The sequence below is a fragment of the Lethenteron reissneri genome, chromosome 22 (genome assembly GCF_015708825.2).
Source record: "Lethenteron reissneri isolate LAM-NWPU_2019-01 chromosome 22, ASM1570882v1, whole genome shotgun sequence".
NCBI lineage: Eukaryota > Metazoa > Chordata > Hyperoartia > Petromyzontiformes > Petromyzontidae > Lethenteron > Lethenteron reissneri.
The window spans coordinates 973,026-999,889 of NC_083800.1; the positions used below are offsets into that span (position 1 = coordinate 973,026).

General features: G+C 60.4%; 1 protein-coding gene across 3 annotated transcripts; it reads right to left on the reverse strand.

Moving 5' to 3' along the window:
* Window positions 1–1,220: 1,220 nt before the first annotated feature.
* On the reverse strand, window positions 1,221–26,653 carry LOC133345455 (serine/threonine-protein kinase 10-like). Of its 3 annotated transcripts, XM_061556192.1 has the most exons (20): window positions 26,189–26,653; window positions 22,201–22,365; window positions 16,196–16,244; window positions 15,806–15,955; window positions 15,522–15,594; window positions 15,100–15,294; window positions 14,853–14,934; window positions 14,461–14,595; window positions 12,882–14,240; window positions 12,441–12,571; window positions 11,988–12,111; window positions 11,354–11,533; window positions 8,444–8,536; window positions 7,545–7,634; window positions 6,353–6,482; window positions 5,459–5,583; window positions 4,699–4,887; window positions 4,191–4,316; window positions 3,851–3,964; window positions 1,221–3,622 (listed from the first exon to the last, which is right to left on the reverse strand). In XM_061556192.1, the coding sequence occupies exons 1-20, from the start codon at window positions 26,339–26,341 to the stop codon at window positions 3,476–3,478; spliced, it is 3,810 nt and encodes a 1,269-aa protein (XP_061412176.1). In that variant the 5' UTR covers window positions 26,342–26,653; the 3' UTR covers window positions 1,221–3,475. The 3 variants fall into 3 exon arrangements, with proteins under 3 accessions (XP_061412176.1, XP_061412179.1, XP_061412180.1); XM_061556195.1 differs by lacking the exon at window positions 7,545–7,634; XM_061556196.1 differs by lacking the exons at window positions 7,545–7,634; window positions 8,444–8,536.
* Between the last annotated feature and the right edge of the window lie 211 nt (window positions 26,654–26,864).

Genomic DNA, 26,864 nt, shown 5'->3' on the forward strand with positions numbered 1-26,864 from the left:
GCTACCATACTGCCTCTACTTGATTACTGTGACATCGTGTATAAATCAGCCCCAAGTACTTTACTGAAGAAGCTTGACTCAATGTATCACTCGGCCTTAAGATTTGCATTGAACTGCCCATATAGGACTCACCACTGTGATCTCTACATTGGGTGAAACTGAACAACTCTTAATGTTCGACGGCTTGTGCACCAGATCTTACAAAAAAATCCGCAGATTACCTGCTGGATCTCCTCTCTGTTTCAAAGAACAAATATGACCGAAGATCTTTGCTTATTTACCAGCTTCACATTCCCTATTGTCGTACAAATACTGGAGGAAGGGCCTTTGTTTTTGATGGCCCCAGGGTCTGGAATGCTATTGCCAATAAACTGCAACTTGAATCACTACCTATGAGATTTTCACTCAAACTGCTCTAGAGGAGTTGTACACCCCAAACTGCCACTGCTATTCATTGGCCTAAAATAAAATGTTTCGCTCCGGATGATCGCTGCAAAGTATGACCGGTGTTTTGATTTAGTGTGCTGATCTTAAAGGTGCATTGAAACATTTTGATACTCCGACTGATGCTCCTGCTGTTGTGGAGTGACTCATGCAGCCAGCTATGGCTGCAAGATTTGGTGGTACATGTTGTTTATGTCGTTTTTTGTGAAAATTCGGTCACAGTTCCTATGATCACTGTTTCATTGCTTTTATGGCTTTATTTTGATTTCGAAAAGTATTTTGGTTTGGCCATGTTTGTTTGTTGTAGTACGGAGTTAGACTGATGGCCTTAATCTAAGTTGCCTTGTGGTTGTTGACTTGTATCCCACTGGGATTTTTGCACAGTGTTGGTATACGGTGCTTTTCTTGGATTTTTTGTTTGCACAGTCACTTTAAGATGTTTTCTTGTTCACGTTTTTGTTTTTTGTTTGTTGCGGTTGCACCCGATTCAAGAGCCGAATGGCTCACAGGGCTATACCAAATAAATGAACTTGAACTGAACTTGTCGGCGAAAGTGCTCTCCGCCCCCCCCCCCTGAAAACGAGTGAATAACACTGGACTAAACCCCATCTCTTTTTGTTGGGTAAGCGTCGTTGTTGTCGAGGTGTGGTGCGGGTGCCATCATCGGGGCTTTGGCCACCCTCGTGGCGTCTTGCTCCTGGCACGGACCCCCCCCCCCCCCCCACGAACCCTGCCCCTTCGGCAACAGCGAGAGACGCAGTCGGGGAGGCCGCGAGTTTACAAACAGCCGACTTTTATTCCCATCGTCGAGTTCACGGGCAGCGCGACGAGGGAGAGCCACCGGGGCCGCTCCGTGCACGCAGCGGCGACGGCACGGCAAGAGTCGAGAGGAAATCGGCGCGCGGCATCTTCCGGCCGCGCGACTTCTGTTCCGTGCGACTTATGCCGCTTGGACACGGCGGAGTCGCGCGGTGCGACTCCTCCGGCGCTCGCGCGGTGAACGCGAGGAGGGCCCAGGCGCCGTCGCCGATGCGGAGAGCCGCGGCGCCATCGGCTCCGGACACGAGGGGAGACGAAAAGTCGCGGATGGGGAGGCGGGGCAGGCGGGGCAGGCGGCCCGGGGGCCTAGCCGACTCGGCAAGCGCTCGATGGCTCCAACCCGAGCCAACTCGGCCCGCTAGCCACGAGCACGGGGCCGTCCCTAAGCAATTAACAACCAGAGGCGAACCCCAATCCCCAATCGCAGTAGACAACCAGCCCTGCAAATGACAATAAACCTGCACCTAACGCACTACCCAACCAGAACCTCGCGGTACCCAAACCAGCCGTGAGACTTGGTCCCGCCACCGTCGGCCCGCGCACAACCAAAAAGCACGAGACGGGCACCTGCCTCCCACCAATCAGCCACCCAAGGCACTCGTGCTCACCCCCCTCCCACTGAACCTGCCCATGGCCCGAGCCCCACCAGAGCACGGGTGCATGTGTTGTTGTTTCATCTTCCGTGCCGATGTCCACAGCCTCTCATCGCACTGCTGCATGGGGGGGGGGGCTCAACGTCAAGACGGGGGTGGGGAGGGCTGGGGGTGAGGGGGGCTCACCTGGTGCAACAGGCCGAGCCATTTTCGGGACAATCTCACCCCCCTGCGCCCCCCCCCCACAAACCCCCAACAGGACTCCTGCCGCCCGCCCTTCTCACCCGCACCCCCCGTGTCGGCTCTAGGAGTCGGCATCTACACTCGCGTAGCCGCTGCTCCTGCTGCTGATGTTGGTAAGTACTACCATTGTTAACAACAATAACAACAATCAATAATAATAAAGTAATAAATCAAGCACTGCGCTCAGTGCCGGGACGCAGCGATCCGAACATTTAAAAAAAGACGAAGGAGGGCGCCGCTGCAACACGCGCGCCCCGCTTTAGTTTAAGATCTCACGGACACCGCCACCCACGCGGGCGGGCGGCAAACACGAGCGGGGTCGGGGTGGGGGTCCCGGGCCGGGGTCATCGAGCCGGCTTCCCGGTGCATGGTGGAGGTGACCAAGCCCAGTGGCCCCGTCGGTAATTTCAACAAACGGCGCCGCGCAAACCGTGCGCCAAGAACGTCGCACGGGGGACTGCATGTCGACCGTGGGGGTGGGGGTCTCCGCGCCACGGGCAGAGAGAGAGCGGAGGGCACCCCCCCTGCGCGGAGAGGGGGGCACACGAGCTGTGCATCAGTGCGGTCGCGTCTTGCCCCCCCGTGGCGATGGCAGTGGCAAGGAACTCTGGAAGGGGTGGGCGAGTGCGGAACGCGGAGCGGACGAGTGTGCGAGTGCGGAGTGGGTGAGTGTGTGAGTGCGGAACGGGCGAGCAGAGGGCCTTGTATGCAAGTGGCTGCGAGTCGAGGGCGAGCGGGAGTACGAGTGAGCGGAGGGTGTGTGTGTGGAGGGAGCCTCGGTGATGTCACCGCCACTTGATGGCGAACGGCGGTTGTTGTTGTTGGAGGGGGGTGGATGCGGGTACTGGGGAGACAAAGGGGGCTGGGCGTGGTGCTGGCCACCCACCCTCTCGTGTGGCGTTCCGGCCTTCATAGGTGCTCGCTAACAGAACTTGCCCCAACAGTCAGTCAAGGCTATCGAAGGGATCTTTGTATTCGTGTATAAATGGAAGGTTTGTGTGTGTGGAGCGGTTTTAGTATGCAAGTTGGGTGTGTGAGTGGAGGTGTGTTTCAGTCTGTGTGTGGCCTCAAAGTGCACCTAGCCTGGCACAGGCGCTATGGTGACGTCACTGGCAGTTATTGTTGCGTGTGTGAGTGGAGGTGCGCAAGCGATTATTTTGTGTGTGCATATGCCTGTGAACATGTGTACAAGTATGTGTATGGCTACTTGCGTGTGTATGTATGCATGTCCCTGCCTGTGTGTGAGCAGCTCGCCCGGCTGTGTATGGGTGTGTACATGTGTATGTGCGTGTATAAATATACGTGCCGGTACGTGCCTGCGCGAGTGTGCGAAAGAGCGAGAGAGCGAGAGAAAGCGAGCAATCACGGCGCTCCCTTCACACGCCGCTGGCGCCCATACTGGGCACCGGGTAGAAGCGCGACACGCGATTGGTGGTGCCGGGGTTGACGCACTCCGAGTCGCTGCTCATCTTGAAGAACATCTCCTGCTCCTGGCGCCGGCGCGCAAACTCCTCCTCCAGCACCTGCACGCGCCACGCCGTAACAACACCATCGCACCGGTGTCACAACACACCCAGTTGCTACACCGCACCACCTCACCGGGACGTCACAACGTACCCTACTGTCAACACCGCACCACCGCACCCTCGCACCGGTAAGCCAAACGCCATGCTTCAACCTCGCCCCGCGCGTGGCACCACGGCGCCGCGGCCCCCACGTGCGGCGCACGCACCCGCTAGCGGCGCACGCACCTGCTTGCGAGGCTTCAGCTTGTCCCTCCACTCGCGCATCTCCCCGCTGTGCTGCTCGTCCAGCTCCTTGAGCTTCTGCGTCTCCCGCTCCACCAGCAGGTGGCACTTCTCATTCTACACAGACACGGACAGAGGTCACCACACCCCCCACCCCGTGGAGACAACAGACTTTTGAGGCGAGTGCCGTTAGCGGCCGGATCGGAGGGATCGGGGGGGGGGGGGGAAGGGAGATCAGAGGAATCGGAAGGATCGGGGGGGAAGGGGGGGATCAGGGGGAGACGGGAGAGATGGAGGTTTTGGGGGGCAGCGAGGGAGCGTCCTCCCGCCCTGCTGGCATCACCTGCATCTGCTGCAGCTCGCGCATGTTCGCCTCGCACTGCATGCCGAGGTCGCGCATCTGGTTGTCGTGCTTCTGCTGCTGCTGCTGCCGCTCCGCCTTCTGCCGCTTGTCCTCCTGCTGTGCAAACTGTGGGGGGCCGGATATGAGGGTGGGGGGCAAAGGGGGCGGGGGGGGGGCCTGGTTCACCGCCACGCTCACACCTCACCACCATCGCCCCTCACACCTCACCACCACGGCCCTCACACCTCACCACCACCGCCCTCGCACCTCACCACCACCGCCCTCGCACCTCACCACCACCGCCCTCGCACCTCACCACCACCGCCCCTCGCACCTCACCACCACCGCCCCTTGCACCTCACCACCACCGCCCCTTGCACCTCACCACCACCGCCCCTCGCACCTCACCACCACCGCCCCTCGCACCTCACCACCACCGCCCCTCGCACCTCACCACCACCGCCCCTCGCACCTCACCACCACCGCCCTCACAAGGTGCTAGGCGGACCTGTTTGATGCGGTCGCGATTGCCTTCTCCGCTGCTGGATGGGTTGATCTGCAGGCTCTGCTTGAACATGGCCATGCGCGTCTTGGCCTCGCTGCGCTGGTTCTTGGGCAGGCGCACGCGCTCCTGCGCCTGGCGTGCCTTCATCTCCTCCAGCAGGCGCTGGTTGTAGCGTGTCATCTGCTCCTGTTCCTGCACACGCCCACCGACAGCGTCGTCGCGACGTTAACGCCTACAGCGTCGTCGCCCCCCCGCCGGCACGAGGTCGAAGGCGACGGTGACCTCGCCCCGGCCGGGCAGCGGCCCGTGGAACGAGGACACGGCCACAGGCACCGGCGACGGTGAAGTCGTCGCGGCCCGTGTGGATGCGGGCCAGCGGTGGGACGGCTTCTCGCTACCAAGCGCTCTCGCGGGCAACCGCTCGTCAACTAGCGCGCAGCCTCGGCCACCTCCTGCCTGCCGACATCGTGCGGTGATGGCGACGAGATGGCGCGAGCCGCGTCGATGAACACGGTGTTGTTGCCGAGCCCAGAAAGTTCGTCCCCTCCCCTGCCCCCCCAACAAGTACCCAATCGGTGCGGACAGTCCGCTCGCGGTGCCAGGCGAGCGTTTTCACGGTGGGCCCCAGGAGGCCGCGGTGCCGCACCGAGTCCCGGCTCGCATCCGGAGCGCGAGTCTGGGGGGTTTCCCCACGCCTTGTTCTAGGCGTAGAGACGTGAACCTTGACCCCAGACCCCCCCCACCCCACCGCCTCTCCAAGCACCTTGTCGTGGCGTTTGAGCAGCTGGTGCCGCTGCAGGAAGAACTGCTCCTTGAGCTGCTGCTTCATGAGCTGGTGGCGCTCCTGCATCTGCCGCTCCTCCAGATCCCACATGCCGGCCTCCCTCGCTGAGTGGGCGGGGGGGGGACGAGGGGGGCGGGGGACGGTGAACGCGACCGCCAAGCGAGACTCGGGGTTGCGAGTGACCATGGAGATTTCATGGCAATCATCGTTGGCAACGGTTGGTGCGCTGTGGGCCGCTGTAAAACCCTTCACCATATTCTCCGCATTGTAAGACACACCTCAAACTTGTGCCCGGTGCCAGTAATTTGAGGCAGATCTGCTCATGCAATTTGCCAAAATTAGGACGAACCTGATCGCTGCTCCCTCTATTGTGCAACCGAGATGACAACATCCAATCATAACGCAGATAAGGGGTCACATGACTAACCAAATGTCGTGTGCTCTGAAGACCAATCACGTTTCACCCAACGCCAATTTTCAACAAACACCATTGTCATTGGCCGGACAGAACTCCGCCCTGCCAAGTTACAGTAGCTGCTAACAGGTAACGAGTTGCCGGTGATAGTTTGCTGGCCCAGATTGCCCTAAAGTTGCCCAGGCACATGCAGGCCTTTAGCGGGTCAAAGCCTTTAGCGACTAGGCCCGCACTCGTAGCTATTTTCGTCTATTGTGCCCTCGGCATCACGTAGCGAGAGGAGGAATCCACACCAACATCGTCGTGCTAGGGAACGGCCCGCAGAAGCGGATACCGCAGAGCTACCTCTGAGATCCCGAAGGCCGACGCAACCACCAGTACACAACAGGTGCCGGTGCCGTTTCCACGTGTATGGGGTGTGAGGGGGAGCGAGGGGGGAGCGAGGGGGGGGGCGTCACCTCGCAGCAGCTGCTGCTTGTTGTGGAGGCAGGTCTTCTCCGTCTCCGCCACCTCCACCTTGTGCTCCATGATGATCTTCTTGAGCGCCGCGTCCAGATCCTGCTGCTGCTTCGTGATGAACTCCGTCTCCTGGGCCATGGGCGCACGGGGACCCACGGGGGGTGGGGGGTGGGGCACGGGGACGCACGCACGGGCACAGGTGCGAAGAAGCACACATGGCCATACATGCACACACCACAGCGCGCGTTCACACGGGCACGCAGGTACGGGCACACACACAGCACACAGCATACACATTTCACGTGCAGCACGTGCCTTCTACGCACGTCATTTAACCAACACGCACACACAAACACATCTTCACAAACGCGCGCACGTGAACGTTTGCGCCAGGCTGTTCCCGTGAGCGCACGCGCGGCACGCGGGGCCCACGCGGGGTCTCGCACAGCGGCAAAAACCCGGTGCAGATCTGGCGGCCAAAGACTTTTACTGGAGATCAGAGTCTGGCCTCCTCCCCCACCAAGCCTCCTCCGCGCACAATGGACCGCTCCATGTCAATACTCATCTGTTTCCCTGGGAGTGTTACATTTACCGCTGGGGGGGGGGGGGGGGGAGAGATAGGGACCTGGACAACAGAAGCGACGACGGCGATGATGGGCGAGATGGTGGCCCATAGCCCCCACTTCCTCACTTTAAACTCGACAAATGCCGGAGGGAGGGGAGCAGCAACGTCGGGGTTGGGGAGCTCTCGTTAATGCAGCCACTGCACACTGTAAATCGCGGTTAAACGCGGTTAATCACTGCAACCTCACGGCACTCAAGCGCATGGGGTTAGCGCGGGCACCATCAGTGGCGCCGTGGCGGTGCCGAGGGTCCCGTAGCTCCAGTCCGTCCCTCCCTGGGCCCCGGTGTGGCACTCCCTGGTCCCCGGCCTCTCTCCACCCAGGGAACCCAACTACAGCCAGGAACCTACAGCAACGTTCTTACGACGACCAATCAAGACATGTGATCTGTAGGGCAGTGATTTATTATCTCCGAGGGGGGTCTGCGCTCTGGTGGCCTGTCATGGTTTTGCCCTCCCCCCCTCCTCGTGCGAGTCGGCCCCCACCCCCCCAACCCCGCACCGTTCTCAAGACGCCACTGATGGGAAGCGGGGGAAGTGGCAGGGAGCGGAGGGCGACCCGCACTTACACTGGGCAGTTTGGCGTTGCACAGGGAGAGGGAGGAGAGCTGAAAGCTGTGCACAGGGATCTGTGCCAGGCCCTGTGGACCCAGAGACAGCTGACAGCGTGAGGGAGGGGGGCCGTGTGGGATGGGGGGGAGGTGTGAGCACACCAACTCACACACCGCCGGAACGACCACATGCACGCGCACCAGTACGCAACACCGCAAGCACGCACACCGGCGGATAACGACACACGCTACCACGCTAATACACGCACGCACCAACGTACACACGACAACACGCGTGTCACTGACACGTACGAATACGCCCCCCCCCCCGCTTCGCACGTCGACTCCACAAATGGCGACATGCGCAAACCTACGATGATCACACTCGCAGTCGAGCACACGGCACACCACCACACACGTCCGCACCGTCGCACGACAACAACAACAGCCGCCATTCGCCACCAAGTGGCGGCGACGTCACCGTCGTGCTTGTGCCAGGCTAGGTGCACCTTGAGGCTACGTGAAGTGTCGAAAGGCTCTCGCTGGCAAGGGGTCACGGGACAGACCCAGGTGCTACGGATCAACTATCGCTCATACGAACACACACACACAACCGTCCGCGCGCACACACACACACACAGCCCGCGACGAGCGCGCCGACGCCATCGCACGCGGCCCGGTGCCCGCCGTCGTCGAGTCGCGTCCGACGGGAGGCGCGGCACGAATCCGACGACGCGGTGGAAAAGACGCGACGCCACGGCCGCGAACGAGGGGCCCTCCCCCACCGGTGCCGCCCCCCCACCCCCCCACGGCGCTTCCCTCCTTATCCTCGCAACGGTTGCCACGGCGCCCCCCCGGCGGCACCCCCCCCCCCGCAACCATGGTCGGGGGGGGTCTTGAGCGGCAGCGGCGGTTACCTCGGACTTTTGCCTGAGCGCGAGATCCTCCCGGGTGCGCTTTGCGTGCTCTTTCCTCTGCTCTTTGGGAAGTTTGTCCACTTCACTCAACACCTACGGCATGCAGGAGGGGCGCACGCCGCGTCAGGGTGCCCATGCGGGGGTCAGGCTCGCTCCACGGCTGGATAGAATCCTACAGCGTGCAGGGTCACTCACTCTACAGCTGGTTAAGCGTGTATGTGGCAGCATGCGGGGTCAGGCTCGCTCCACGGCTGGACGTTTAACGCGTGGCAAGCAGGGTCGGGCTCGCTAAAAGAGGTGGAACAGCTCACAAGGCAAGCAGGGTCAAGCTCGCTCTACAGTTGGATTGAACTTACAGTAAGCAGGGTCAGGCTCACTCCACAGCTGGACAGCGCACACAACATGCAGGGTCAGGCTCACTGCACAGCTGGACAGCGCACACAACAAGCAGGGTCAGGCTCACTGCACAGCTGGACAGCGCACACAACATGCAGGGTCAGGCTCACTGCACAGCTGGACAGCGCACACAACATGCAGGGTCAGGCTCACTGCACAGCTGGACAGCGCACACAACATGCAGGGTCAGGCTCACTGCACAGCTGGACAGCGCACACAACATGCAGGGTCAGGCTCACTGCACAGCTGGACGGCGCACACAACATGCAGGGTCAGGCTCACTCCACAGCTGGACAGCGCACACAACAAGCAGGGTCAGGCTCACTCCACAGCTGGACAGCGCACACAACAAGCAGGGTCAGGCTCACTCCACAGCTGGACAGCACACACAACAAGCAGGGTCAGGCTCATTCCACAGCTGGACAGCACACAACATGCAGGGTCAGGCTCACTCCACAGCTGGACAGCGGGCAGCACAGGGAAAGAAGCGTGGCGGCACGGGAGCTCGCGCCGTTGCCTCGCGCAGAGCGAGCAGCCAAGGAGTTGTCCTGGACAAACCTGATAACCCACGAAAGCTAAAAGCTCATTGTCCAGCAGAGTAGGGGTTTGTTTAATAATAATAAATAACGTGTTATCGTTATACACGGCGGCGGCCTCGTTGGTGCAAATCGCATCGCCCGCAATCGCAGGGGAGCCACACACGAGCGGGAGGGCAGCAGCCGGCCGTGAGCTGCCGCTGCCGACAGCTGTCCAAGCTCTGCGGTCCCCTCCATGTGTGAAGCTGTCTTCAGCCAATTAATGAGCCTCCGCACGTGTGGGAGGAGAGCAGAGCAGCTGGATGAAAATCTCCGCGTGAGGGGGGCGATACTCGATCCCATGCAGATGGAACGGGTGAGGTCCACATCATGCCGTCCCGCCGCCACAGGAAGGGAGCGTTACGACATTTGTGCGATCCACCAACCGCCGCTGCTGCCTCCACAACAGGGTTTACGGGTCGCGTGCAGCGTAGGGAACACCGGCACTCGGCTGAGAGTAGGTAGGGGGGGGTTAAGTGGATAAAAGATCGACTCATTGTTTGTGGGGAGACGATACAATCCAAGTGGATTGTAAAGTGTCCCAACGTACATATCTCTGTCTCTCTCTCTACATATACGGGGGTTATCATGGATTTGCAAGACACGCCACAGGCCGGGACGGTCGAGTAACGATCCACGGACCCGCGCGTCACGTGACAATCGGGGGTCTTGAAAGCGGCGCGCACTGCAGGGTCACGGCAGCCCCAGCGGCCACCGGAGGAGCAGAACCTCACCCCGGCAGCAAAGCCAACAGGACGGTCGACTCCTCAATGGAATGGCGACCGCTGAATCGGGGGAATTGGTCGGATCGTTACAAGCCGAGCGGGCGCATGCTGCGTCACTGCCAGGCAATGGCGTGCAGGCTGCAAGAGCGTGCAGGGGTGTGCAGGAGCATGCAGGGATGCAGGAGCGTGCAGGAGCGTGCAGGAGCATGCAGGAGCGTGCGGGGATGCAGAGAGGTTGGGAGGTTGGGAGGTGGTGCAGTGGGAAGCGAACTCGGAAGTCTGTTACGAGGAGGCTGGCTGTGCTGGGGAGGCGCAGGCAGACGGCACGCAGGGCGGCAGCACCGCCGGGTGCTAACGGTGCAGGGTCACGGTTGAGGTTAGTCGGACGGGATAGACAGCGCCGGCAGCTGGCGCACGACAATCGGCCTGGCGCCCACCGCCACCAAACCACCAGGGAGCCACTGATGAACACAGCGCCAATACCCATGAGGCATAGAAATGCAACCAATCACGCCTGGGGTCACTGGGTCGGCCCAACGACCTGAACTAATTGTCCATACAATTCGACCAATCAGAGTCAAGCCCTCGACTGCAATAACAGCTGCGGGGGAGGGGGGGGAGACCGACACCACCCAAGCGGACGATGGGAGGGAATGCTGCGCCCAGAGGTCACCCAGAGGTCGCCCAGCGACAGAAACCGCGTCCCGTGAGAAGCGGAGGGAGAGCGCGCGAGACAGCGGAGAGAGCGGAGACAGCGGAGAGCACCTGAACCCGATCGCGAGACGTCACCGTGGGTAGCGAGCGCGGCAGCAGCATCGGCACGGAGACCCAGCGACCGCAACGTACGGCAACGACGACAACCGCTCCAAGCGAGGCCCGCAAAGCGTCGACAACATCCGTGGTGGCGTCGCACCGGACTCGGCACAAGCGCTTGCGTGCGTGCGTTTGTGCGTGTAATCGAATGCATTCATGAATGAGCATGGGCACGCACGCTTAGGCATGAACACGAGTTTGTTAACGTGAGCACGCTCGCAAGAACGCGTACGTGCGTGCGTCCGTGGACCGAGGACGACGCCAATCGGTGACCGTGGCTGAACATTAACAAGGCCGCGACGTCAACCGGCGAGCGCGCGAGAACGCGAGCGGGCGGGCGGAGAGCCCCCCCCACCGCCCGCTCGCCATCCTCCCGCCCTCCTCTCCCCTCGTCGGCGCACCTCCTTGCGGCGGTGCTTGAGCACGTCGTGGTATTTGGCCAGCTCGCGCTCCTGCTCGCCCTTGATTCGCCGCGCCTCGTCGCGCAGCCGCGCCGTGTGATCCGCCTCCAGCCGCTCGATCGACTGCTTCTGCTGCCGCTCCAGCGTCTCGATCTCCGTCTCGTACTGCTTCTTGCGCGACTGGGGGAGGGGGCGGCAGGGGGCGGCAGGGGGGGCGGCAGGGGGGGTTAAGGGAGGGGGCAGGTAAGTAACGGCGGAGGAAACGGTGATCGCTTGATTCCAAGTCGAAGCTTGCTTGGGTCGCACGTGGCGGCACCACGCGTAACACGGTGCCTCGTGTGCCGTGTTGGTGCTGAAGAGCACGACGAACGTCAGGGTCAACTCGATAGTGCGGTGTGTGGTGCGGTGTGTGGTGCGGTGTGTGGTGCGGAGTGTGCCGTGGTCCTCCGAGGCTGTAAGTGTTGAGTGTTTGGCGAACGTGATGCGTCGTATGCGGTGCGTTTGATGCAGTGAGTGTGATGCTGTGAGAGAGCGGTGAGTCAGTAGTGAGTGTGTGGGCGAGTGCACGGTAAGAGCACGATGAGTGCGTGGTTAGTGTGGCGAGAGCGTGGCGAGCGCGTGGTGAGCGCGGTACGTTGGCCTCCTGCTCGGAGCGACGCAGCATCAGCTCGCTCTGCTGCGTCAGTTTGCTGTTGAGCTCCTGCTGCGCCCTCTGCTCCTCCTTCTGCAGCAGCCGCAGCTCACGCAGCTCCTGCCGCCTGCACGCGCGAGCGACACGGGGAACTCGCTCGCCCATGCGCCTGCTCGCTCGCCCGCTCACCCGCCCACTCACTCGCATACCCACTACATGGCTCGCTCACTCACTCACCCACCCACTACACAGCTCAATCCTTCACTTAATTACATAAAAACACTCCAGCTCACTTGCAGACTCACCCGTTAAAATAACTCACCTATCCACTACGCAGATCACCCACTCACTCACCACAGAGTTTAATCATTCACTCTCCAACCCACTCACTCGCCCCACTCCTTCACTGGTCGACCCACTCGCCCGCTCAACTCACCCACCCCCCGCCATGCTCACCGGAGGAAGCGCATCTCCTCGTCCTTGCGGTGGTCGTCGTTGATGATCTTGCTCGTGGTGACGCTCACCTCCACACCGTCCACCATGAAGCGTCGCGTACGCTTCAGGGTCTTCTTTTCCCGACGCATATCCTGGTGCGCGGTGGTGGGGGGCGGACAGAGGGGGAGGGGCAACTGTGTGAGCCGCGCGAACTTTAAACAAGCAGCAGCAGGCCCCCCGCATGGATTACATGCGGCACACCCACACACGGCACGGCTCATGATCTACAGTCGGTGTACAATAAGCATATATGTAGTGTCCAATTGTAGATAAATCTGAACCACAAGAATGACCATGCCGATGATGATAATGATGACAATGATGATAATGATGATAATGATGACAATGACATTGACGTTGATAAACAGCCCCCCTCCCGTGGTGTGCTGTGTGGGGTGCCACCTGCAGCGAGAGGGACCCCCCGCCGCCCGCCTCCTTGCTGCGCGCCAACGCACTGTACATGGACAGGCTCATGTCCACGCTGCCCGTATCTGACATGGAGGCGCCCGAGCTGTCCGTGTCGCCCGCACGCCCGTTCCGCACGGGCTCCGGCGCCGCCGGATCCGGGGTTCCCCTCCCCCCCGCCGACTCATCCTCCTCCTCGTCGCTCCTCCGTTCCTCCTTGCGGGAGGCGGGGACTGGCTCCGCTCGCTCGTGCGATTCCTCCGCCCCCGTCCCCTGTTTCTCCCGCTCCTCCTCGGCCTTGGCGCCGACCGGCGCCGCCGCCGGCACCGCCGCTGGCGCCGCCAGGGCCTCCGTCTCGGCCTGGCCCGTCTCTCCGGTAGCCGCTGACGCCTCCTCCGTGCTGTCGTCTCTGAACTCGAGCGGCGGCGGGGGGGTGTCGCGGCCGCCCTCCTCCCCGCTCAGCGGCGCGTCCCGGAATTCCGGGGGCGGCTCCGGAACTTCCTGCACGGACGGCGTTCGGGGCAGAGGCGGTAGCGCGACGCCCACCACCGCCGCCACCGCCGCCACCGCTGCCCCCGCCGGCACCGCCTCCTCCTCGCCGCCCACGCTCACCGCGCCATCGGCGCTCGGTTTGGTTACGGCGGCGGCGGCCACCGCGGCTTCCGCGACCGCGACGTCGTCCGAAGAGCCACCCGCGGCCGATGCCATCTTGTCATGGGATGCGGGGTCCGTCTCCTCGTCGCTCTCCTCCTCTGCGTCCTCAAACTCGATCGAGTCGATCACCTCGTTCAGCATCGCGATCGTCACCTCGACGGACTGCGACGAGGGCATTGCTCCCTTCAGCGGCACCTCCTCACCGGACTCCGCCGCCGCTGCCACCGCAGCTTCGTCACCGCCCTCGCCGGACCGCTCCTCCGTTTCTGCGGCGACGATGCTGGCCAACCCGGTCACCGTGGCAACGCCGTCCTCTGGTTTGCTGTTGTCGGAGGGCATCTCGGCAACAATTTCACGAGTCTCAGCCGGTTCCGCTACGGGCTCGGGCACGACTACAGGGGTGGCGGCCGGGGTCACGGCGGGGGTCACGGCCGGGGTCACGGCGGGGGTCACGGCGGGGGTCACGGCGGGGGTCACGGCAGGGATCACGGCAGGGGTCACGGCGGGGGTCACGGCGGGGGTCACGGCCGGGGTTATGGCCGGGGTCACGGCAGGGGTCACGGCCGGGGTCACAGCCGGGGTCACAGCCGGGGTCACGGCCGAGGTCACGGCCGAGGTCACGGCAGGCGTCGGGAGTGGCTTCTCGTCCTCCAGGCTGGACACGCTGATATCAGAGGCTGCGCGCTTGTGTCCAGGTATCGACTGCTTTGCACACGTACGCACACGTGCACACACGTGCACACACGCGCACACACACACGCGCACACACACGCGCGTGAGGTGGACCGCGACCACGACTGCCCCCACGGAGCAGCTGAGCGGCGTCTCGCGTGTGTGCCTGTGCAAGGGCGCCCGTGTGTATTTGTGCGAGTCTGCGTGTATACGTGTGAAAGTATACACGCGGGCGAGCGGGCGAACTCACGGGCGTGCCCTCGCTCTCCTCGTCGTCCTCCTCGGACCGCTCGTCCATCACCTCCTCCTCCATCACCTCCGCCTTGGCCTCGGCGATGAGCTCACGCAGCGGCTTCACCGCGGCCGCGTCGCTCACGAATGCGTGCTGGGCGTGGGTAGGGGGGCGGCACGTTCGTTCACCCAGGGAAGCCACGCCTCTGGTTCAGGAAGGCCCTGTGTGGTGTCTGCGTGGTGTCTGCGTGGTGTCTGCGTGGTGTCTGCGTGGTGTCTGCGTGGTGTCTGCGTGGTGTCTGCGTGGTGTCTGCGTGGTGTCTGCGTGGTGTCTGCGTGGTGTCTGCGTGGTGTCTGCGTGGTGTCTGCGTGGTGTCTGCGTGGTGTCTGTGTCCCTCCTACTGCACGGACCTGCAGCAGCTGTGGGGCAGACCAGCGCGTCTCAGGGTTCTTGTCCAGTGCCTTATGCAGGAAGTCGCTGAACTGCGGGGACCTGGGGGGTGGGGCGGGGTGGGCGAGCGGAGGAGAAGACACCCACGGCAATTGACCACCGAATGCACGGGAAGTGAACCGCAGCGGCACACCGCTAGACGTACGCGAACGGTACGTAGTAGGTGTGCGTACAGTGTACATGTGGTGGCGGCGGCGGCGGGTTCACCAGCGCGACGGGGCGAGCAGGGTGGGCGGCTCGCCCTTGGCGATCTTGAGCAGCACGCGCATGGGGTTGAGCTCGTGGTTGGGCGGCTCCACCTGCGCCATCTCGATGAGCGTGATGCCCAGCGACCACACGTCCGCCTTGTAGTCGTACGGAGAGTCCTTGAACGTCTCGCACATCACCACCTCCGGCGCCATCCTGCACACCGCCATCGTCGCCGCACACACGGCACAGTGGGTTACTGCGCGGCGGTGGGGGCAACCGCACTTCTGCTTCAGGGCAGGCAGAGGACGAGGAGCGTGGCTGGTGCGTGGTGGTGCGTTGTATCTTGGTGTGGCGTGGTGTGATGCGATGTAGCGTGGTGTGGTGTGGCACGGTGCGGTGTGACGCGGTGTGGTGCGGTGTTCTGTTGCGTGGTGCCCCACCAGTACGGAGTGCCGATGAACGAGTCTCTCCTCTGCAGGGTCTTGGTGTTTTTTGCGGAAACTCCAAAGTCAGCTGGTGGGGAGGGGGAGCGACAAATTTAGAATGATCAGGAGGGGTGGAGGGGGAGGAATTGACGGGGAGCCATGGTGACAGATTGAGAGCGGTGTGTGGAGTAATGGAGAGCCACGGAGAGTCACAGGGAGCCATGGAGGAGTAACAGAGCGGTACATCCCAGTGTGTGCGTATGCAAGAAGAGACTGCCGGTTCCGGTGCCCGTGCTCACCGAGCTTGACCTCGCCGTCGAGCGACAGGAGGATGTTACCGGCCTTGAGGTCGCGGTGGATGATTTTGTTGTCGTGGAGGTAGCACAGCGCCTCGAGCGTGTAGCGGCACACGACGCGGATCTGTGGCTCCAGCAGGGGCCGGTCCAGCTCTACACGTGTACAACACACACACACACACACGTGTGCAACACACACACACACACACGTGTACAACACACAAACGTGTACCACACACACACAAACGTGTACATTAGACGCACGCAAACAAAGAAACCCAAGTGGAGAATCGAACGCAGCCACACGTCCGCTCGCCAAGCGACTCTCCACCTGCATTCATGTGCGGGGCTCCCTGACACCTGACCCCACAGCAGCCGCCCCATGTGACTCACCCAGCATGATGGCGTCCAGAGCACCCCCAGGGCAGAACTCGATGAGGATCTAGAGGCGACACACAGAGACACACACGCACACATACCGTCTATACACACGCAATAAACAGCGAAGATCCCCCGTATAGCCTTAACATATTAGTTGGGAACAGTGCTTTTAGCAAGCACCTATGAAGGCCGCCATGGCACACAGCAGCAATAACTTATTTGAGGCCGAGTCGACCTAGGGGAGGCCCAGGACCGGTTCAGGTGATCATCACGAGTGTTGGCCGTGAGAAGAAATCGAACTCAGGTGGGGTTTGAGGCGCAGTGCGCCAACCACTGTGCCGCTGCTGTATGTAGACACACGCACAAACAGACGCACGCACGCACAGAGACGCACGCACAAACAGACACACATACGCACAGAGACGCACACATGCACATAGAGACACACGCAAATAGACGCACGCACAGACACACACGCACATCGAGACACACGCACATAGGGACGCACGCACATAGACTCCCTCTCCACATGGAGCAGTCCTCTTCGCTCACTAGTTTACGCTCCTCCCTCAAAACTCACTTTTTGTCCCGACCTCACCCCACGACCCCTTAATCTCCACCTATAACCACTTCCTCTTCATAATCACATTACATGGCTACCACCCCTTCCCCATCCTTCCAATCCAATTATCATCATCATTCGTTTTCAGCAATTTTGCTTTTACCTCATTCACGCACTACAGATTCGCCCATTGCTTCCTCTCATCCATTTCATTCACCTTATCTCCACCATTACGTGCATGTGTACCATTCTTAATTCTCTGTAAAGTGCCTCAGTTAAGGCGCTATATAAATTAAGATAACATGAGATGCACAGAGAGAGAGATCCCCACATAGCCTTTAACAAGCTGCTGGGGCAAATTATGTTAGTGAGCATACAAAGACAAAGATCCCCCGTATAGCCTTAACAGACTGTAGGGGCAAGTGCTGTTAGCGAGCACCTATGAAGGCCGGAACGGTACACGAGGGGGTGGGTGGCCAGCACCATGCCCGACCGCCTTTGTCTCCCTAGTGGCAATGTTTACACACCGCACCAGGTACTCATTTGAGGCTGAGTCGACCTAGGGGAGGCCCGGGACCGGTTCAGATAATCGTCACTGATGTTGGCAGACACACATTCACACACACACACGGACACACAGATACACAAGTGGACCTTTAAACAAACATCAGCACGCAGCGCTGGACGCAGTAATTTTGGGGCTGACGCATTAGCGGAAAGAGGATGGGGGCTGAACAGAAGGCTACATGGGGACACAGCCCACGTACCCTTAGCACACCCAGCCCACGCACCCTTGAACACACCCAGCCCACGCACCGGTGAACACACCCAGCCCACACACCGGTGAGCAAACACAGCCCACGCACCGGTGAGCACACCCAGCCCACGCACCGGTGAGCACACCCAGCCCACGCACCGGTGAACGCACACAGCCCACGCACCGGTGAACACACACAGCCCACGCACCGGTGAACACACCCAGCCCACGCACCGGTGAGCACACACAGCCCACTCACCGGTGAGCACACACAGCCCACTCACCGGTGAACACACACAGCCCACGCACCGGTGAACACACCCAGCCCACGCACCAGTGAGCACACACAGCCCACGCACCGGTGAACACACCCAGCCCACGCACCGGTGAACACACACAGCCCACGCACCGGTGAGCACACACAGCCCACGCACCGGTGAACACACCCAGCCCACGTACCGGTGAGCACACACAGCCCACGCACCGGTGAGCACACACAGCCCACTCACCGGTGAACACACCCAGCCCACGTACCGGTGAGCACACACAGCCCACGCACCGGTGAGCACACACAGCCCACGCACCGGTGAACACACACAGCCCACGCACCGGTGAACACACCCAGCCCACGTACCGGTGAGCACACACAGCCCACGCACCGGTGAGCACACACAGCCCACTCACCGGTGAACACACACAGCCCACGCACCGGTGAGCACACACAGCCCACGTACCGGTGAACACACCCAGCCCACGCACCGGTGAGCACACACAGCCCACTCACCGGTGAACACACCCAGCCCACTCACCGGTGAACACACACAGCCCATTCACCGGTGAGCACACACAGCCCACTCACCGGTGAACACACACAGCCCACTCACAGGTGAACACGCCCAGCCCACGCACCGGTGAACACACCCAGCCCACTCACCGGTGAACACACCCAGCCCACTCACCGGTGAACACACACAGCCCACTCACCGGTGAACACACCCAGCCCACGCACCGGTGAACAGACCCAGCCCACGCACCGGTGAACACACACAGCCCACACACCGGTGAGCACACCCAGCCCACGCACCGGTGAGTACACCCAGCCCACGTGTTCCTAACTTATTTACAAGCTCCTGAGCACAGGGTTGTGACGACCACAATCCCGACTCGATCTTTCCGTGTCAGACAAAAGGTGACATGTGACACCGGCCAGGCGTTTGTGGTGGGGGGGGGGGAACAATCCAATGGAGGCCCCCTACCCACCCCCAGCAGCACAGCGGTGGCTTGAAATAGGTGGCAACGGCGGTGGCGGTGTTGGTGGCGCGTGGTCAAGGGGACTGGTGACCCTGACCCCAATGTCGCGCGGCCTCCCCCAGGGGTCTTCCGGTTCCACATTTCATCATCGCCGAGTATTATTTACACCGCCGAGCCTTCCAGGATGTGTGGTTGCACTTCTTTCGCGCCGCACGTAGCCAACCGTGCACATCAGAGGTGCCAAAAACGGGGCAGCCTTTGAGACGACGACTCGGTGAGGAAGTAGTCGCAGAACACACAGCGTTCAAAACAACCCAGCGCCGACGATACAGCGCACAACCAACGACAATAAACACCACCGAGAAGCGAAGCTGCGCTCGGGGAAACTCTAAGTTGGGTTTCCCATCCAGCGACTCGGAGCGCATCGTCCACGCCGGCTCGCGAGGGAGACGCAGGTGACAGCGAAGTGAAGTTTTTCTTTTGTTCCATTTGCACGATCCTAATCGCTCCGGTAGTCCACATGCGTTTAGAGTGTTTGGGTACTATACATTTTGACGCGATAAGCCATTTCGTTTCGTTGAGCTATAATTTGTAGTCAGGTCACTTCTTAAAAAGAGCGATATAGCTCAGTAGGTAAAATAAAAACAGTTAATAGTTTGAGTTTAGTTTGACTGCACTGCCGAGGGAGGGGGCCTGGGATCGCACCGTGAGGGGACTGCTCCCACAGAGATAACCGGCTACGGCGTAGCAAAACTACACACGGGGGTTTAAACACACATCCGCATGCGTGCTGGCGCGTGGGTCAAAATACACACAGAGAGATTCTACCTCCAGTCTGTGTATCAGAATCAGTCTTTACTTAGACTGGATAAGGAGTCCGATGAGCCATGAAGCTCTTTTTCACAGATGTCCATAATGGGCGGGTCAGAAAGTTATTTATTAGAGGGCAGCCTGCTCCTGTCATTTATTCATGAGTGGGCAGCCAGCCTCACCAGTCTATTCACAAGAGGACAGCCTGTCCCTGTAGTCCATTAATCAGAGGGCAGCCTGCCCCGCCTGGTTGCCCGTGCCCAAGTCCTCCTCCCATGCTGGTGGGCTCTGCCTCTCAGCCCCTGCCTAATCTGGGCCGGGCTTGGAGCCAGACCACAAGCCAAGGACAAACTTCCTGCTCAAGCAACACGGAACTCAAATCGCGCGTTGGCCACGGCATTCCAGGGGCATGTTCGCCCTTGTGCAGTCCTCCCCCCTCCCGGGGGGGTCAATTACACGCGCGATGATGCCACTGCCATTTCATCGCTACAAAGGCATCGAGGACGGTGACGCCGTGGGCAGCGTGCCTGTCCGCATGCCCGCCAGGCCGGGATTAGCGTGGTTACGACGACTGGCCCACGTGCCGCTGGGAAGAGAGAGCACCGCCAAAGAGTTTCAAAATGGCACTCGCAAGTTGGCCAGGTGGCTCATAATGGCATTGCTGAGACCTTGGGTTTGAGCCATGGGTCTGGGGGTGTCTGTCTCTCTCTTCATCTCAGGGGGTTTATAATGGTCATGTGGGTGACACTGAGATCCTGGGCTGGAATATGGGTGTGCAGAGTTGATGGTTTGACTGCACAAAACACTGCAGCTGTGCAGCACGTCTTAGGCCATTTATTGTAAACATTCTCAGGATCTTAAGACGAGTTGCTTTAGTTTGGCTGTTCGAGTCTTTGGAATTTACAGTGAATCATAAAACTCCTCTGTATATGTTCTGGAATTGCTTTGGCAACTCACAGTGAGCCACATTTGGCTTACATACACACTGGTCGTAAAGTAACATTTCTTTTTTTTGTTGACTCAAACAAGTTATTCATAGTGCGAGTAGATGTTATAGGCGTGTGTGTTTCACAAGTAACAGGAGGAAAGGAGGTGCAAATTGAATCCATCTGGCAACCCACGCTCGGCACACCGTTATAAACACGGCCCCATTGCTTTTTCGACAGAACAAAAAAAACTAAAAAAGCAACCGAAAAAAAACCCACAGAGAACACAAAAGTTCCCCGGCAGCGCGCCCACACAAGGCGCGTCACTCAGTGACAGGCCCCCCCCCCCCAACCTCCCCGAGCCCCACCACCCCGGCTTCCTGCCTCGGGCTCGCTCACCAATCGGCGTCGTCGTGTTCGGTCGCGGCCGCCGCCACGAGCAGGGCCGGACGGCCGGCGTTAAGCAAGGAGAGGGGGGGAGCGACAGCGGCGGTGGCGGCAGCAGTGGTGGCGGTGCGGGGATTGTGCGGTTTATCACGGCGTGGGGGGAGGGAAATGTGTGTCTCGAGCCGATTAGCGTTTACTACGACGGCGCTCGGCACGGGGGGTCGACGACGGGGCACGCGGCACTATCGTTCCGCACCGCGGAACGGCGGGCGACACCCGAGGCGCACCGCACCTGGAATGAATTCCAATTAAATTTACAGCTGCATCGTTAGGCACGGTGACGATTACAACGCGGCCGCGATTCATTACGCTTGACGCGATTAGCTCTGCGACTGACCCCAGGTCTGGCACCGCAGAGTGTCGTGCTGTGCGCTGTGGTGTCGTGCTGTGCCGCACGACACCACAGCGCACCACGGCACAACGAGGCCTAGACCAAAGTGTGGTTCACAACATGGCTTGCCACACCACGTCGCACCGCAACAGAATGCAATACGCCACACCATAAAATGACACACGGCACCGCATACTCCATGACCATTGCTGCAATGTGCCACACGAAGACAAAAATCCCCCATATAGCCTTAACAAACTGTTGGGGCAAGTGCTGTTAGCGAGCACCTATGAAAGGCCGCCATAGCACACGAGGCACCACTCCCGGCCAGCACCACTCCCGGCCGCCTCCGTCTCCCTCGTCGGGATCTTGACACAACGCACCAGGTCACTGGTGTTGGCCATGAGCCAACATGGCCACCACCACCAGTGCGCTAATCACGACACCATCGCTCCCCTATAATGTGCCACACCACAATCCAGCACCCACACGCATGTGCCCTGCATCGTACCGACCTGCCCCCCCCACCACCACATACTGCCCCCGTTCCTTATGCTCCACCTCGTATCACAATGTCACCGTAAAGTCCCAGCCTCCAAGACAGCCTCGGCCCCTACGCATCCTTTGCAACTTCCTCCTCTTCCGCCACTACCACCACCACCACCGCCAAGAAGGATTTCTCTCTCTCTCTCTCTCTTGAGGTTGCTCAGAGGCTAAGCCATGCCATTGCTTGCATATCGGAGAGCCACTACCTGTGGCTCTCCGCGCGATCCCCTACGCTGCAGGCCTTGCTAGGCCAGTCACCGAGGGCTGCTACGCTAAGCCATGTGGTGTTCGTTCTTCTTGTCATGTCAATTACAGGGGCTAACACACATGCGCGTACACACGTACACACGCACAAACGCACACACACACGTGTAAGCACGCGTGTACCCAGAGCTTAAAGTCGTAGTAGAAAGCGTCCATGAGCTCGACGATGTTGCGATGGTGACAGGACGCGAGGATCTCGATCTCCACCATGTAGTCCTCCAGCTCCTCCTCGCTCTTCGTGTCGATCACCTTGGCGGCGGCGAGCAGCCCAGTCTCGCGGTGCTGAGCCTGCAGGGACACGCACGTGCACACACACACGCTGACACGAGCACTCACACACACGCGCAGACATGCACGCTCATGCTCGCGCACACACGCTCGCGCACACACGCTCAGCTGCTTCACGTTCTGGGGCCTGTGCTCAGCAACATACGCGTGTGCGCCGTTACACATGTGCACATGTGCTGACACGCGAAGACAAAAAAGGCCCCTCACCCAGGATGGGTTCTGAAATCGCTCTGCAGTGATGTTAGTCATTTCCGGGAATCGAACCCACTTCCACGACCCAATACGGAATGGGCAGCGCTTATCCAACAATGGATTGACAGAAAGGGCTGTACATGTTAATATACACACGTGGAAAGAGAAAGAGCTCCCACAGCAAACAAACAAGACAATGATATCCGGTATAGCCTAAACAGACTGGTGGGGCCAGTGCTGTTAGCGAGTAGCACCTATGAAGGCCGGGATGGCACACGAGTGGGTGGGTGGCCAACACCACGCCCGGTCGCCTTTGTCTCCCCAGTGGCGATTTTTATACACTGCACCAGGTACTCATTGGAGGCTGAGTCGATCTAGGGGAGATCCATGACTGGTTCAGATAATCGTGACTGGTGTTGGCCGTTAGTGGGAATCGAACTCGGGTCACCAGGTTCGTAGCACAGCGCGCTAACCATTACACTGCCGCTCTCACACACACACAAACTAAAACACACATACATGCACATGGGATGTGGCACATGTACAAAAACTATCATGCATGTGGCCCTGCACCGACACGCATGTCATTTCATGTATTAATGAATTAGAACGTTCCATGTGGCTCATCGCTTGAGATGGAACATCTTGTTTGCACGCGTGTCCAATGTGCCAATGGACATTTGCCAAATGACTGTTGCACACTGGGGTACTCATTTAGACCAAGGTGGGAGGCAGGGGTGGCCAGGCACAGTAGTGGCCCCTCCTCGTGCGCCATGAGTACGTTAATAAGCACAGGGAATAGATTTCTCTTTCCTGCTGCCGCCCCCCACGGCTCGAACTCCATCCCCCGGGGAGGCTTGCACTGCTGGACCGCTTCTCCTGTTCAAGTCCATGTGTCGGTGCGCGTGTGCTGGCGCGCGTGTGTGCGTGTGCCCACGTGTACAACGACTGGGAGAGCCGACATTTGGCGATTGACAAGGATGCCCACGCGTGGCCCCCGTGTAACCGCCCGACGCCGGTGAGGCAATACACACCGGCGACGCCATCACCTTCCTGTTCGGACTGACACCGCACCCTCCCTGCTCGCCGTGCCAAAACACATGGCCACCCAGCCGGATCCCACCACACCCTGGGGTGCGCCGGCCTGCTCGGTGGTGGCGACGGCGGTGGTGGAAAAGTCCGTGGCCAAAACGGGTGGCATTGTGCCAGAGTGGTGTGGTGTGTTGTCGACCCACAATGGTGAAGCACTGGCTTGTAAATCGGGTGGTGTCGTACCAGCATAGGGTGCTACTATTGTGGTGTGATGTATGTTAGTGGTGGGGCCAGAGTGGCATGGTGTGGTGTCCGTGCACCGTTGTGTGTGGTTCCTGTGTGCGTCGTGATGCGGCGAGGGGCGGTGTGCTGCACATTGAAATCAGTCTCCACCCTCGTGGTCTCACATCCTCACCCGCCCTATGAAGACAAAGCGGCCACCGCACAGTAGCTAAGCCTGGGTAAAAAAGTGACTCAGCCACAACTCCTCAGCACCGGGCGTCACACGGTCATTGGCCAAAACTCCAAAAGGAGTCGTGGGTCTCTGCCCAGTCGCACCCTGCACAACCCTTCCCCTACAGATTTCCATTACACGGTCGGACCCTGCCGACGTCACGAATTGGAGGAGGGGGATGGGGGGGCTCCGGTAACAGAGAAGCCGCTGTGTGTCCGAGCCGGCGAAATCCAGAGCACGCGCTTTCGCTCATCCCCACGCTGTGCCCCACCACCCATTAGCCTGCCACGTGGGACATAACACCCTGTTAACCACCCTATATCAATCGCCGTATACAACCCCCAACTCAATACCCACCACCTTATTACCCCACCACGTAGGTCCGACTACCCAATAACCCAACAACCGTATATCGCGCCACGTGTGTTCTACCACCACCCTGCGTTTGACCACCCAGTTACCCACCGAGCCAAGCTCTCTTCACGCGGGTCATTCAAACCCCGACCTCCCACACCGCGAATATTGGTTCCTGCCGACACCACAGACCATCTTCTTTTCACGAGAGCCCCTGCCAAGGAGGTCCCAATCTCTTGGATCAGCTTCCGGGAAAGGGCATAGAGGAGGAGGAGGGAAAAGTCCCTGTGTGGGGTGCAACACGACGGGTCCCCCTGTGGGTTGCAACACGGACGGGTTCCCCTGTGGGTAGCAACACGGACGGGTCCGAGATTATTCCCAAGAGCCCGGCCAAGTGCCATGGTCTCTGGGTCATGAGCTGGGATCCCACGAATCGATTGTTGTTTGTGTTACCAGGTACGCTATCGAGTGCTCTTTTTCAGAAGCGACCTGGCCACAAATGATAGCTCAACGATGTGGCATATCACGTGGAAAATGATAGCAGCCAAATACTCTAAACGCGTGCTTCTAAATGCGAAGGGAAAACCCTGACGACCCGGAGAAATGTCCACGCGACCACGGGGAGAGACGGAGAGAACACGCAAACTCCACACGTATACAGGCGTCAGGGTCGGGATCGAGTTGTTGTTTAGACTTTCTGACCCGCCCCGAGTGGACATCTGTGGGGGACAAAAACGATCTCCGCGGCCTCATCGGATTCCTCCAGTCAAAATAAAGATTCCGATTCCGAACCAACGACCTCCTGTGTATAAGCCCCTGCAAAGGTAGCCGACACCTCGCCACCTGCAACCAGGGAAGACCGCGCGCGGTCTCTGTGAAGCCACCAACTTCCGCTCGCTTCTCTGGTCGCTCGCCACTGCCGCCGCCGCCGCCGCCCAACGACAGGAATTTCCAGAGTGCTGCCGAGTAAACGGGGCTCGGCGAAGAGGTCGTTGGGGGCGGCTGGCAGTAAAATGGGTGGAAGTTATACGACCAAAACACACACACACAAGGGCGCGCAAGCGAGCGAGCGAGACTCGTCAACGAGGCTCGCGGGGAAGGGAGGTGGCGACGGGGAGCGGGGCACACAAAGTCACGACCACCGTGGGGAGGAGGTAGGCGATGGGAGATCTCGGGTGGGCAGGAGGCGATGGGAGATCTCGGGTGGGAGAGAGACGAGAGGGGAGACGCGAGGGGAGACGCGAGGGAGCCGGAAAGGGAACACTCACGCCCAATGGCAGCCACACCTTTCCGCAGGCCTCCGCTAATTCTTCGCTGCTTCAAGTTTTAGAGATTAAAAAGCCCTCGGCGAGATACACAGTCTCGCTGCCGCGGGCATAAAAAAACAACAGCAGCTGTTACAACGGCACGTGTGTCACACACACACACCGGCCTGCACGTGTTCCAACCTTGCGCACGACTAGATATTGATCTGAGGGGGGGTCGCCGCGAGTCGCTGTGCGGTCCTGACCGGCACCTGCACAGGATGTATCTGTATCTGTGTGTGTGTGTGGGTCCCTGTAAATTACTGTACTGTATTCGACCGAGTCATTGTAACCTCTACGGCGGTGTCCCTGTACAGCACAGGCAGAGTCCCTGTCTAGCCTTTGAATGGGTCCCCTGCTCAGTCGATGAATGGAGCCACGCAAAGTTTACGAGTGGGTCCGCGCACACGCCGTGAGCGGGTCCCCGTTAGAGGCGCTGGGCCGCGGGGAAGGGACCGCGCGCGGGCCCCGTGGTTCCCGTCCCCACCTTGTACACTTTGCCGAAGGCTCCGTCTCCCAGCTCGCCCACGATCAGCCAGCTGTCCTCGGGGTTCAGGTCCCGCTTCACGTGCTCGTACTGTTTGGGCTTCTTCTTGTCGGGGCCCAGCTTGAAGAACTTGCGAAAGTTGAGGAAGGCCATGGCTGTGAAAACCCCCGGGGGGGGGGGATGTTGGGGTGGCCCCTGCGGCCTACAGAGCTCGGTCGAGCAAGACACGTCCTCCCCGGCGGGGCGCGCTAGTCGAGATCGGCGGGGAGGGTCCGGAGCCTTGCGGTTCGGCTTCAGCAGGGCCGCTCGTCCTAAGCCGGGGGGGGGGGGGGTCGCGACCCCGCGTCGAGAGTCCGTGGAGACAGAGAGGCGCGGGGAGACACCGGGGGGGTAACCCCGCGGCTCGGCTCGAACAGAGACACGGGACGCCAGCCCCGTTTGAACCGGGAGGCAGATCGGACAGCCGCGCCCCGTGACGTCACCACGCACGCACCTCCCCCTCCGTGGTCTTGTCCCTGACGTCACCACGCACGGAGCGGGCGTTCTGCGCCCCGTGACGTCACCACGCACGCACCTCCCCCTCCGTGGTCTTGTCCCTGACGTCACCACGCACGGAGCGGGCGTTCTGCGCCCCGTGACGTCACCACGCACGCACCTCCCCCTCCGTGGTCTTGTC

What these genes read in the sequence shown, in the direction of transcription:
- LOC133345455 (XM_061556192.1), bottom strand. Translation starts at nt 26,341, where the DNA reads ATGGCCTTCCTCAACTTTCGCAAGTTCTTCAAGCTGGGCCCCGACAAG. An exon ending in GGGGGTCCCTCTCGCTGCAG is followed by an intron (nt 12,572 to 12,881) that starts GTGGCACCCCAC and finishes ACCGCGCACCAG; the next exon opens with GATATGCGTCGGGAAAAGAA. An exon ending in ATCGCGACCGCATCAAACAG is followed by an intron (nt 4,317 to 4,698) that starts GTCCGCCTAGCA and finishes GGCCCCCCACAG; the next exon opens with TTTGCACAGCAGGAGGACAA.